Source organism: Nematolebias whitei, chromosome 2 (assembly GCF_014905685.2).
Source record: "Nematolebias whitei isolate Nwh7 chromosome 2, NemWhi1, whole genome shotgun sequence".
NCBI classification, from domain to species: Eukaryota; Metazoa; Chordata; class Actinopteri; order Cyprinodontiformes; family Rivulidae; genus Nematolebias; species Nematolebias whitei.
In genome coordinates, this window is record NC_056499.1 from 30,043,272 (window position 1) to 30,057,228 (window position 13,957).

Below are 13,957 nucleotides of genomic sequence, written 5' to 3' on the forward strand. Positions count from 1 at the left end.
TTATTTTTTTTTTTGTAATTTCTTTGCAGTTTGCCAGGTATAGTGAAAAATACATATACAGTAGTCCATCACTACTTCATGGTTTGTTTTTTGCAGACTTGCTCTATCGCGGTTTTTCAAAATAGGATTGGACATGACACACAATTGACTGATTGATGGATGAGCCGCACAATCGGCATGAAATTTTTATTTTAAAGGAATTATTTTAAATTATTTAGCACCTGCTACACCTGTGTGCAGCCCACACTGCAGGAGAAACTTCCTCCTGCAGCTCCTCCTCTGTTGATCTCCATTCTTCAGCGGAGAAGTGGGCATGGCCGAGAGTGCAGCCGTGGCAGAGAGCTGAGGCCATGACATGCTGTGCTCTTTTAGAGTGTTTAGAGTTTAGAAACATTGTTTTGAATATTGCAAGAGTGTGGGAAGGGTTTATAACACTATATATATTTATATATATATACATACTAACTAAAATGAAAATGAATTACTATTTACTACTTGTACTACTATTTCTACTTCTCGGTTTTTCACTTATCGCAGGGCTTCAGGGTATGGATCCCCCGTGATCAACGAGGGACTACTGTAATGGATGGCATAGTTGTCATATTCATTTATTATATTATTGACAAGATACTACTTTTTTTTTTACATTTAAAGTGTTAAAAATGATAATAATATTGGCAGGTATTAGGTTATTCACTGTACATTATTAGTTGGCACATAACCTGTATCCATGTGTAAATGATTTAATGTACTGTAATACACTAAGAATAGAATAAAAGAAAATGGTACATTTTCTTTTTTCCCCTTTTTAGGTACCGTTTTTTTCAGGGGCTATAAGGTGGATTGTAAGGCGCATTAAGTGAAATAAGTTCATTTTGACAGATTTTTGAGCGCCGTGTACCACATAAAATCAGTTCGAGGTCAGTAAGCACAACCAGAATCAATACATAAGGTGCACCGCGTTGTAAGCTGTTTATTATAAGTTGTTGGATTATAAACTTGTCCTAAACGCCGACAAAACCAAAAGGATAGGAAGTCGGTACCAGCAGTTCTTTCTTTGATTTTATCCTCAAATTTTGTCGCTATTGAGTTTGTCGATTCCTATAAATATTTGGGTATCTTGGTCGACTTTCATCTCTCTTTTAAGCTCGTGGAAAACTTGGTAAAGAAACTGAAAGTTAAACTGGGTTTCTTTTTCAGAAATAGTTCCTCTGTAACTCTGAATGTTAGGAAACGCCTTGTAACTGTGACTTTCCTTCCCTCCATTAATTACGGTAACATTATTTAAATGAACGCTCCTACAAGAACCCTGCAGATGTTGGATGCTGTCTATCATGGTGCATTAAGATTCATAACTGGCTGTGATTATTGTACCCACCACTGCACCCTGTATTCACTGGTTAACTGGACATCATTAACTTCACACAGACTCTCTCACTGGTACATTTTCATCTTTAAATCACTTCTTGGTCTGCTGCCTTCATACATCTCCTCCTACATGTCACTGCATGAGTGCAGCTACAGCGTGCGCTCTCAGGACATTATTACCTGCAGTGTTCCCTCTATGCGGACTGAACTTGGCAAAAGGGCCTTCTCCTACTCCGCTCCTGTTTTCTGGAATATCTTGCAAAAAGATATGAAGCTCTCGACCTTGACCTCTCTAAGTGACTTCAAATGTCTGTTAAGTTCCTGGCAAGGACCAATGCAGACATGTTCCTGTTTTTAGTTTTCTACACCACCTTATAATCTAACTGTTTTTTGTTACATTTTCTTTTAAATTCCATTTTATTTTCCACTTGTTAAAAAAAACATCTCAGTTTGTACGCATCTTCATGATTGTCTGTTGTTGTCTTTGTTGTTCCACTGTTGTCATCACTCTTTATTACAATCAGGTCTCTCTTGTAAATGAGTCCCCGAGGCTCAATGGGATTAACCTGTCTAAATAAAGGTTGAATGAATAAGGTTCACTGTCGATTTTTGAGAAAATTAAAGTATTTTAAGTGTGCCTTACAGTCCAAAAAAATACGGTAACATGTATTGATATGATCATGGGGAGTGTGTGCGTACATGCATGAAGTAAGTGCATGGTTGTGAAATAGTAACCGTTTTTACATCCTGCTGGTATGAAACTGCAAACCACTGTGTATGAAATGGATTTGATTTGGCAAAAGTTCAAACCGACCAGCTTCTTCTTTAGTTTTGTAAACCTGTACAGACAAAAAACGAAACAGGGAGCTTTCTAAATAATACTCAAATGACCAAAATCTCTTATATGTGCTCAATAGAAGTGAGATTTGATTGTTGTCATTGTTTGAATTGGTAAAGTTGTGCAAACCCCAAATTTCTGACTCATCAAACTTTACTTTTAGAACTGAACAGTTTTATGAAAATGAATATATTAGAGCTATATGTTGAGCTCATATTTAGTGCCCTGGCTGGAAGCACATGACAAATAATGACAAATAAAGAAACTTTGACTTTGAAGAAGCTGGACACTCTTAGAGGGGTACTCTTCTGTATCGTAAGCATTGATCCAGTATTTACTGATGGTAACAAATACTTTCTTTTTATAAAAACAGCTAAATTGCCAGTTGTCTTCATTTCCAAACAATATTCTATTTCATAATGTGCTTTAGAGAAATCTCTGCAGGATAAAAAGGGAAACATAACAGTGAAATGAATTTGCTTTTTTTATCTGAACTGCAATCACTGTAGCCAGCCACTGTGAAATTTGGTTTATTTTTCTTTCCTAAGAGCTACACTATAATAAACAAACATTTCTGGAAACTCCCACTTTATTGAATCCTATCACATATTCGTAAAAGTTTGAAAGTTATACTTTTTCCTTATTTTTTAAGAAGCTGAGCGATTCCAAAGGCTGAAAAACAAACGCCTCTGTTTTAAGGCGCTGCCTTCATCACAACACTGCATTTGCTGTCAAGCCTAACAAATTGGAGATCTTTTTTGTTCTACCGTGTGATTCACGGCCCTTGTTTTTCTTTACTCTGCAGTTCTGTGGGTCTCGCCAAAGCTGCTCTGGAGGCCATCAATGGATTCAATCTGTTTGGAAACCAGGTACAGTATTGTTTTTTTCTTCTTCCTCACGCACTCACTCTTCACACAAATTCCTTCTTACTTATGCTGTTCTTTGTTGTTTCACTAAATGCATTGCTTCACGCAAGATTGAAAGCCTACTTTGCAGTTAAAATCTGCAGTGCCCCATTAAAGTGCTCTACATCAACCTGATATGCCTAATGGGTGTCGTGCTGCCATCTTGTGCAAGCACCAGATGAGCTGAAATTTATTTCGAAGCTTCTCATGTGTTGCCAGTTGAACATCATCTTTCTAATTATTGCTGCTTCATCAGTTTAACTCCGTATCTGTGAGCCTTTGACCATCAGGGCATTTGTGCGCCTGTGTTTGTCTCAGCAAATTGTTTGTGCTTCAACAGACCTTTGATCGATGGCCACAGTTGATCCGGGTTTCACTGAGAATCTCCCAGCCTGCTCGTCTGCAAATCCGTTAGTGGTGGTGTTTTGTTTATGTTTGGGTTTCTTTCAGTGCTTAATTTGTACACCAAATGTTCTCGGAATGCAAATAGCTGAGGGGGTGGAGTCTGGGGGTCTTCCCCCAGACAGTCTTGAATATAGCAGATGCCATTTCCTGCATTGTGGTGTATTTTAACAGGTTGTTAAACATCTATGTTTACCTATGTAAGTCTCTCCTTGTGTGAGTTAAGCATGCACTCAAGCATCCTAACACCTCCACACTCACACATCGAATACTACCGTATTCTTCGGCATATAAGTCGCTCCAGAGTATAAGTCACATCAGTCAAAAAAAGCATCATGAAGAGGAAAAAAACATGTATAAGTTGCTTCGACATATAAGCCGCGTTATTATGCGTCGCCGCTGACCTGTTGCGTTTATTACGCTTTTATTTAATGGTCAAAACAGCTTTATTTCACCTGGGCGATGCGGTGCCATCCATCCATCCATTCATCCATTGCAGTCGGAGCTCTCCAGCATTCCTCCGCCTGCACCAGCTGAGTGAAGTGAGCATGCACGAGAGGACTCGCTGTTGCAGTTCTTCGAAATTTAAAGCGTCAGTCAAAATTTGCATTATGAATATGCGGAAAACGTATACAAGTCGTTGTGGCATATAAGTCGCAGGACTGACAAATCTATTTTATTTTACCTTTATTTTACCTGGCAAATCCCATAGAGATCACAGATTTCTTTTGCTAGGGAGGCCTGGGCCTGAACATGCATGTTTTTGGTCTGTGGGAGGAAACTGGAATACCTGGAGAAAACCCACGCAAGCACGAGAAGAACATGTAAACTCCACACAGAAAGACCCCAGATCCAACTTGGGATTGAACCCAGGACCTTCTTGCTGTGAGGCAACAGTGCTAACCACTGAGCTGTCGTGCTTTGCAAAAAAACTGTGACTTATATGCTAGAAAATACGGTATCTCCATTGCTACTGCCTTCATTTGTGTCAATTCTCAGTTGTTTAGTTGTACAATGAGAATAAGTTTTCTTTTTAATGAAAGTCATTTGGACTGTCTTTACGACATTTTGATCACTGTTATTGTTACAAATTGGTGCCGTTATTTTGATATGTGATATATGTCATATTATTACCCATCAAACATTTCTCTTGTATTTGTTATAAATAATCAAAATTTTATTAATGACCCACTTAAACTGTAAAACTGATTTGCAATTTCCGTAGTTGTGCTGTTTAATTATATTTGGGTTTTTACTTAAATTGCCCATGACCAAACTTTTAGGGGCGGACATTTTTTTTAAGGGTAGAGGCGGAAATGCTTACTTGAAGGAGCAGCTCTTATATGATATTAAGACTCTTGTGACTGTTGTGTTTAAAATTAGTGTTTTTGTAATTATTTTCAGATTACATATCCAATATAGGTTTGATTTGTTCAAGGCAGTCATATTTGTTCATAACTTTATTATTAGTAAACCTGAGAGTTACCGTATCCAAGCAAACAGTTACCGGAACACACCCTGTCAAAATAAGGGAGTTCCCAGATCCTGTTCAAGCAGGATCCAGCTCAAATTAAGCACTAGTTGCGTTGCTTTTTATAATACAACAGCTTTGAGTAGACCGGTCAACATATTAAAACATAATCCTCTTCCATTATTTTTAAATTATTTTTTTTCCAGACTTGGCTGTTACCCAGAATTACTCCTCTGGCCATTTCTTGGATTTAGAGTGTTTATATTATGATAAATTGTGGTCATCAGGTGTTAGAGTAAAAGTCTTGCTTTTCTTTTTTGGACACCTGTAAAAGATAGAGTATAGCCACACCTGATTTTTTTTTTTCTGAAACTCAGCTAGTTGAGAAAATTTATAGGGGTGACTGGTTTATGATCCATGCTGCTAAGCTTCTGTTGAATGTGTGTGTGAGAGAGGCTCTTTTCCCTGTGAGGGAACAGTTGTGCACCAGCCTTGCAGTTGCTTATTAATGACCCCTATCAATCTTGATTTCCCAGCTGACTCTCATCCGTCCAACACCAAATGTGACTCCCTCAACGCCTTAAAGCGGAACATTTAGTACATACTGAACTCTGTTATCACACGTACCACTGGCTGCAGACTCTCTGGGTGTGTATCACATTTAGCCTTTGTGCTAGATAAATGGACACAGCTTTCAGGTTCGGGAAGTTTTGATATCTTTTAACTGAGTCCTTTCCCCACTTCCCCTCAACATAAATAGCTGATACAGTGACATATAGACTGAACTTGAGATGATTAGCCATAGGCCTGTCACAATAAGACATTTTGATTAATTGTCTCAGAAATTATTGCGATAAACGATAATATTGTTTGAAATTTGACAATAATTAGTAATTATTGTCAAATTTAAGAAGAAGTGTTTGTTAATTTGTTTTGCATATAGTACCTTTTTTGACCACTGGATGGAATTATAAGACTTGAACTGAAGGATGGATAGTGAGGGAGCGAGCAGCGTGTCTCTAAGAAAAATGGGGAGGAGGCCCCTTGACGTGACATGGGCTATCTCTCTTCGGTTCTCACAATGGTGGACGCTTGTTGTGGTTTGAGCTCTTTAGCATAGCATTTTTCACACAAAGCTTTTAATTTTAAAAAATCAGTAAACAAGTTATCAACTTTTTTTTTTTTTTAGAAAAAACAACTTTTTACACGAAGGCATGGGTTTCAACTGTGAATTTTAGAGCTTCGACAAGACGGAGTTTTTTTCCTGAAGTCGGCCTGTTAGCTTAGCTCGTAGCTTAGCTGCTTTTCACTATGCAAAAACACGATTTTGGACGGTTAAAATCGATTTTGAAGAGAAAAGAGAAAGGGAGGGGTCAGTGAAGAGCACCGGAGTTGAGCTTTTTGTCATCCAGTGTCTTCAATAGAAAGAGAGCGACATGAAGAAACGATAAAGCCAATAAATCAAAATGAGATTGATCATTTTCATTTATCATGCGATTAATTGATTCATTGTTTATTGTGACAGGCCTAATTATCCATGCTTTCATATCTACTCGTTTGGATTATTGTAACAGTCTTTTTACTTGTTTAAACGAAACCTCTTTGTCTCGTCTTCAGTCTGTGCAGAATGCTGCAGCAAGGTTAAGACCAGCACAAGGGCTCATATGTCATATTCCTCATATTTTGGCCTCTCTGCACTGGCCCCCTTTGCATTTGAGGAATAATATTTTAAATTTTAGTCCTAATCTTCAGGGCACTTCATGGTCAGGCCCCCAAATATGTTTTGGACCTTTTGGATCCACTTATCTCCCTCCAGGACTTTGAGGGCTCAAGTGAAATGCTGTTATTGGTGCCACCTACTCATTTCAAAACCTTCAGAGACCGAGCGTTTTCAGGTGGTGGCTCCGAGGCTTTGGAACGCTCTTTCACTGTCTCTTTGCTGTTCAGACTCCACTGACTCTCTTAAGAAACATCTAAAGGCATTTTTATTTAGACAGGCTTTACCTAACTTTTTTTTTCTGTTTTTAATTGTTTTAATTATTTTGTTTCCACTTTGATGCTGTGTTTGTGAAAAGTTCTGTAGAAATAAAATTTACTTGCTCACTATGTTTGAATCTATGAAAGAACTGTCCCTTTATTCCAATAGCAGATCCAAGTTGCTCTTTATTTTTCATTATTTTCAATAGTAGCAATACAAAGTTATGTGTTAGGACTGTGCTATAACACAGCCTTAAACTGGGATTTAAAATCATTCTTTGTTTTCTGCTCACCTGTGCTAATACCATGGGCACTGAGGTCCACATTCATTAACAGATGGTGCATCTTTTGTGGGGACAAATTAGAAAGCTACACATTTGTCTAACTCACAGAGCATGTATTAAAATGCAGCACAGATTTTGTGACATTACGTGTAACAATTTTTTTTTAACATCAGTTATGAAAATACGTCTTTATCAAGATATAACCAAACAAGCCCAAACTAGGATAGTATCATAATATTTTATAGATTGATACATTTCCTCATGGCACACTGTGGGTTTTAGTGATTTTCCGTTAATATAACAGTTCTTGTGCACATCAAAAATTAATATTTTAGTTTTGGCCGTCTTAAAACTTTGAACATCCTTTTGGCTTTTGCGTGATCTTAACGTGTATTTGCTCTTTCCTCACAGCCCTGCTGGTTTCACAATCAATAATTTCAGTCAATATAAGAGACATTTAGTTGCTTAGAAGTCAGTGAGTCCCAGAGTGACCCCACCGTTTTTTCTCTTCAAGTGATTTTTGTAGTTAACCCGTTCTGAAAGGAATAACTATGAAATTTCCCCACTTCTGAAATACAAACTGTAATTTATTAGATGTGTTTTTTTTAATAACTCATGTGCATCATCAGTACACAGAGTGTCTCACACACTATTTATTACCCCAGCTTTACGGTTAAGGTCACAAATCAAGGTCAAAGTTAAAACAAGGTCTTTGCTTGTTAGAACCATAACTTCTGATCCACTCAAGATCATTTAATGAAACTTTAAACACGTATGCATCATCACTAGAAGGCCATTGCTATTTATTTTAGTATAGTTTGTTGACAGGCATGCTCGTTGCTCTTGTTTTTTGCATTTTTTAAAAACTTTTATTCTCAGACAATATAATAATTTAAAGGAACAATCTACAAACATTAACATAAGCAAGGACTTCTTCTTTTGGCTTTTCTCTCTTCATGGTTCATCACAGCGAGTCATCCTCCTCCATCTCACTCTGTCCTCTGCATCCTCTGTCCTCACTCCGTCCTCACTCCAACTACCTCCATGTCCTCTCTAATTGCATCCATATATCTTCTCTTTGGTCTTTCTGTTTGTCTTTATCCTGGCAGCTGCATTTCTAACATCCTTCTACCAATATACCCACTGTCCCTCCTCTGGACATGTCCAAACCATCTTAGTTTGGCCTCTCTAACTTTATATTCCTGTTGTTCAACCTGTGCTGTACCTCTGATGATCTCATTCCTAATCTTATCTATTCTTGTCACTCTTAAGGAGAACCTCAACATCTTCAATTCTGCCACTTCCAGTTTTTTCTCCTGTCTTTTTGTCAACGCTACCGTCTCCAGACCACACAACATAGCTGGTCTCACCACTGTTTTGTAAACTTTTCCTTTGCCCTTTGCTGACACCCTTTTGGCGCAAATCACTCCTGAAACTTTTCTCCATCCACTCCATCCTGCCTGGACTCTCTTTTTTCACCTCTTTACCATATTCCCCATTTTCTTGGACAGTGGACCCCAAGTACTTGAAGTCCTGCATTTTCATGCAATCCCACCTACCCCTTGAAACTTTCTCACTCCTACAGCACATCTTGCCACTGTCTTGCTGTCCTCATACATGTCCTGTACCAGTCAAACATTCCGGTACTTCTCCACGACTCCAGATTTCCTCATGCAATACCACACCTCCTCCCGGTCATATGCTTTTCTAAATCCACAAAGACACAATGGAGTTCTTTCTGACCTTCTCCATCAGCATAAGCAAGGACAAGATCTGTAAATTAGCCAGTGGCAAGAAGTCCTTCATACAGAAAAGTGTCTGCACTGTTTCTATCTACCGTTTATGACAATATAACTTTACCTGTATGTATATACATTTTTTTGAATATGTACCAGTACACTAATATGCTGTAAGTAATGATTTCCATATATGATATTTCCACCTGCATGTCACACATCTGCCTATATTTGTGGTTATAAATCCATTACACTATGCAAATTGTTGTAGGAAAGATTGCTGATTTGACTAAAAGCCCAGACCTGTTTTAGAAGAAGAAGAGGAAAAAAAAAAAACATGCAGGCAATTTTCATACATAATGCATAAGACTTGCATTAAAAAGTGCTTAGCAGGTTGTTGAAATGACTCGTTGATTTTTTTATGTAAGCACAGATGATGGATGTATGATGTGGACTGGACTGACTTTTAGACTCAAAAAAGGTTTGAACACTTTCATGATGGGAGGGGAAAAAAACCTAAATGGCTCTCACCCTGCTCTCAAAAATATTCAAGTGGACTAGAAGTACAACCTGCGCTACGGTTGGAGCTCTTTATTTTAGTGGGCTTTTGAAGTGATGGAATAACTATCATCTTACTGCTGTTCAAACATTCCTTCATTGGACTTCAAACAAGCATTTGAGCCAAAAATATCCACCTACAGATAAAAAGTATGTTTTGATTTGTGAAGGTTTGAGGTGAGATGTTGGGAGGCTTTCTTTTGTGTGTGTGTGTGTGTGTAAAATGATGAATAACTTGTTTGTGGGTGTCTAAGGCAAGAGCTGAAATCTCTTGAGTTGCCACCTTACCTGTAAAGCATGTTCCTGTGTAACCAGATTGCTGTGTGCGTGTGTGTGTGTTTTGCACTGCAGGGCTGCTCGTGGTCCGTGATATTTGTGGATCTGGACGCCCACAACAGGAACAGGCAAACCCTCTGCTCACTGCTGCCAAGAGAGTCTCGCTCCCATGTGAGTCTATCCATGTACCTACCTCCTGTCTCTTCCCAAATCACAGTCAAGAACATCTAGAAATGAAATGTTTGTCTCTGACTCACCAGAGGCTACAGTAGAGTGAGACTGTACAAGATGTCACATGTTGATCCCTTTCAGAGGCAAGGCACCCTCTTAACATTGGGACTGCTATACTGCAGTAGATCTTAATGAAATAAAAATCCCAGAAAAACAATAATTTGTTTTACATGAGAGAACATTTGTACAAAAAGTAAATGGCATTATTTGATGCTCTTATTTCTGCCATTTTTTTGTGGCAAACCAGTGATCAGTTTTTTAATAAATACTTATCAATTAATCAGAAACTCGTATAATCAAGATGGACGTCATTATATTCAGACATGTACAAACTGCTGTGATTTATTCTATATTTTAGACTGATGCTGAGCATTTTATCCAGGATTTAAAAAAAAATATGTTTATTGTACACAATGTTGTCAGAACTTGTTAAAGCCCAAGTAGGATAAAAGTACACATCAATGAGTTGTTGACATGCATGGAGATGTGGGTTTGACTTCTCTCATTAGCTTCACTCTAACCTGTTTTAGAAGTAAATCATATGCTAATTAGAATATTTTTCTCTTTTTGTATCTTTCAATTTAAAATCTCAATGTTAGTCATTGATCTAAAACCATAAATCTAATGTCAGAATTTTAGGGAGGGATTTAAGCTAATACTTTTTCTAGAAATAATATGTTTCGCCTGATGACGTAACAGTCATTTTGATCAAACATATCTTTTGGTGACATGGTATACACATGCAAACAGACAAGGACTAAACATTACAGTAGTCCCTCACTTATCGTGGGGGTTACATCCCAGACACCCCACGATGGGTGAAAACCCGCTAAGTAGGGACATTATATTTATTTTAGTATTTATATATATTTTAAGGCTTTATAAACCCTTCCCACACTCTTGCAATGTTCTTAACAATGTTCTAAACTCTCTAAATGCTCTAATAGAGCACAGCGAAAGAGAGCAGAGAGACTGATGCTATGGTTACTGAACCAATAAGCGCCCAGGGGTGGATTGGCCATCGGAAGCTCGGTTCGGGTCGTGCTTGATTATTTTAAATAAACAATCCATGCCGCTCACTCTGGTATCCACCTCACTGAAGCTCCCACAGTAGTGATGGGGAAAGACAGACTCACAGTGCGGCCAGGCCACCGGGAAACAATGTGTACAATCTGACATGGAAAACCCACGAAAGAGTGAGTCTGTGAAAGAGTGAGTCCGCAAAAGTTGAACCAAGTATTGAGAGATTACTGCATTGCCATTTTACCTTCAGTAGTGGGCAGTAAAATGTTATATTTGTACATTTGATGCGACCAACACCTGCTCACAGAGCATGTGGAGGGGCATTACTTGTATAACAGATTATAAAGGCAGAAGTGAACAATGTCCTAGAGACCCAGCACTGCCTGATGCCCTCAACAAGTTCTATGCACGCTTTGAAGACCCGAACAAACAACCCAGCACCAGACTCACCTCACCACCGGATGAAGAGCTTCTCGGTGTGACCTCAGCCGAAGTGAGGAGTACTTTAAGGAGGATTAACCCTCACAAAGCAACCGGCGCAGATTACATCCACGAGAAGGTGTTGAAAGACTGTGCCAATCAGCTCTTTGAGGTGCTGGTCGACATCTTTAACTCCTCACTTACCCTGACAACAGTTCCCATCTACCTGAAGACCACCACCATCATCCCAGTCCCAAAAAGCTCTACAGTGACTTGTCTGAATGACTACCGGCCAGTAGCCCTCACCCGGTAGTTGCTAAATGCTTCGACAAACTGGTCATGACTCACATCAAAACAACCATCAGCATCAATGAAGTCCCTCACCAGTATGCATACGGCGAGAATCGATAAACAGATTCCGCCATTTCCTCTGGGGTCCGCACTGCTCTCATCCAACTGGAGCAGAAGGACTCTTACATCCATATGCTCTTTGTGAACTTCACGTCTGCCTTCAATACCATGATACCCCAAATTCTAATGGACAAACTATTCACACTAGGACTAAGCCCCTCCATTTGCAACTGGATCCTAGACTTCTTAACAAACAGACCACAGTCTGTGAGGATCCACAGCTTCTCCTCCTCCATCATAACCAAGTACTTGGGTGTGCACCTGAATGACAGCCTCAGCTGGGGCAACAACACCACCAGTCTGATCAAGAAAGCTCATCAGACACTCTACTTCCTCAAGCGACTGAGGCGAGCCGGTCTGGGAAGCACAGTCCTCACCTCCTTCTACAGATGTGCAGTAGAGAGCATCCTGTGCTCCAGCATCAACATGTGGCATGGAGGCTACACAGCTGCAGAAAGAAAAGCTCTGCAGAGAGTGGTGAAGGCTGAACAGAAGTCTGTTGGAGTGAGCCTCCCCACCATCACAGATATCTACACCTCCAGATGCAGGAAGAGAGCCACCTGCATCATGAAGGACCCCACTCACCCAGCACACACTTTTTGCCCCACTCCACTTAGGCAGGAGGTTAAGGAGGAGTAAGTGTAGAACCACTAGACTGAGGAACAGCTTCTACCCTGAGGCTAGTAGACTCACAAATCTCTAACCAGGATAATCACTGTGAAAAATCACATCATGTTGCTGCTGATTTGTTTCATGTTGCTGCTGATCTGTTTCATGTTGCTGCTGATCGGTTTCATGTTGCTGCTTTCATTTGTGCTCATCTGCTCACACAGAATCATGTTCTTGCTGCTGTTTGGCATATTGTTTTTATGCTATTAGTGCTTAGTGTATATTTAGTTTAAGTTTTTCTTCTTTCATATTTTAGATCTTATTGATGTTTTTCTTTTACATTTTATTGTGGGATGTAACTGGTACTCTGTGTACATTATCTTGTTCCACCACATGTACCAGATGTGGTGTGTATGACAAATAAAACTCTCTGACTCATTAACAACAAAGTCCATGCTCAATAATCCAGGTATAAAATCCAACATTTTTCAGTCAGGTCATCTGGACAGTTTCTTTTTTTTTTGTGCTGAAACGTTTCACCTTCGGTCTGGAAGGCTTCATCAGTCAAGGAAACACACAACAAAACTGATTCTTCCTCCAACAGCTTACTCCAAAAGTGGAACGAACCAGTTCTGCTTGTGATTAGATGGTGTCTTTGGTACGCCCCCTCCTCCATTGCCGGCCCTCTTCCTTGTTGACAGTCTTGTCAAACTGGTTGACTCTGACTCATTCTAGTTGTGTGACTTTTTCGGTGAGTAGTAGATGTGTGCAGGTAGTCCCCTTCCACACATCTGTCAAAAGTCAATGGCACACATCAACCAAACCACAGTTTCATTTTAATGCATCAGTGGACATTGCATCAGTTCAACAATGGATTGTTCTCATGTCATGGTCTTTATAATACCTGTTCTACTTGTGGTTCAGTGTTGAAATGACAACAATGAAAATCGGCTATAGAGCTGAAGAATTGTAAATATATAAAAACAGTGGAATGAAGAGACAAATGTAGATCCAAGATTGTTCCCTCTCTCCTTTCCACTTCATGCAGAAACATGGTGTCTGTGTACACATCTACTGAGATTATGCCAAGCAGAAAAGCAGGCATTTAGTTTGTGAGAAGTCAAATGAGTGTAATTAGAGGGTCAGAGGGGTGTTGTAGTCATAGGAGATTGACGTTACAGAACTGCTTGTCATGTGTCAAATAAATGAATTTTCTTATTCATCCTCTGCACCAGTTTTTTTTTTTTTTTTTTTTTATCAAATAAAACATTTCAGCTGCAACTATCACATATATTAATATGAATGTTGGATTTATACAAGATGTCAAATCACAAGGGGTTTAGCTCAGTGCTGGAACAATCTGTGCAAATGAAGAACGCCTTCTCCAAAAACAACAGCTACCAGTCAATCATACCCTAAACTAAAAAGCATCATATATATACATATAT

General features: G+C 39.1%; 1 protein-coding gene across 1 annotated transcript in view; it reads left to right on the forward strand.

The window, feature by feature from the left end:
* Positions 1-13,957, forward strand: part of phkb (phosphorylase kinase, beta) — a gene marked incomplete in the record, with an annotated part of 145,326 nt that overhangs the window by 41,890 nt on the left and 89,479 nt on the right. The window contains 2 exon segments of the mRNA XM_037694140.1: positions 3,012-3,075; positions 9,891-9,986. Coding sequence (XP_037550068.1) covers positions 3,012-3,075; positions 9,891-9,986 — 160 coding nt within the window.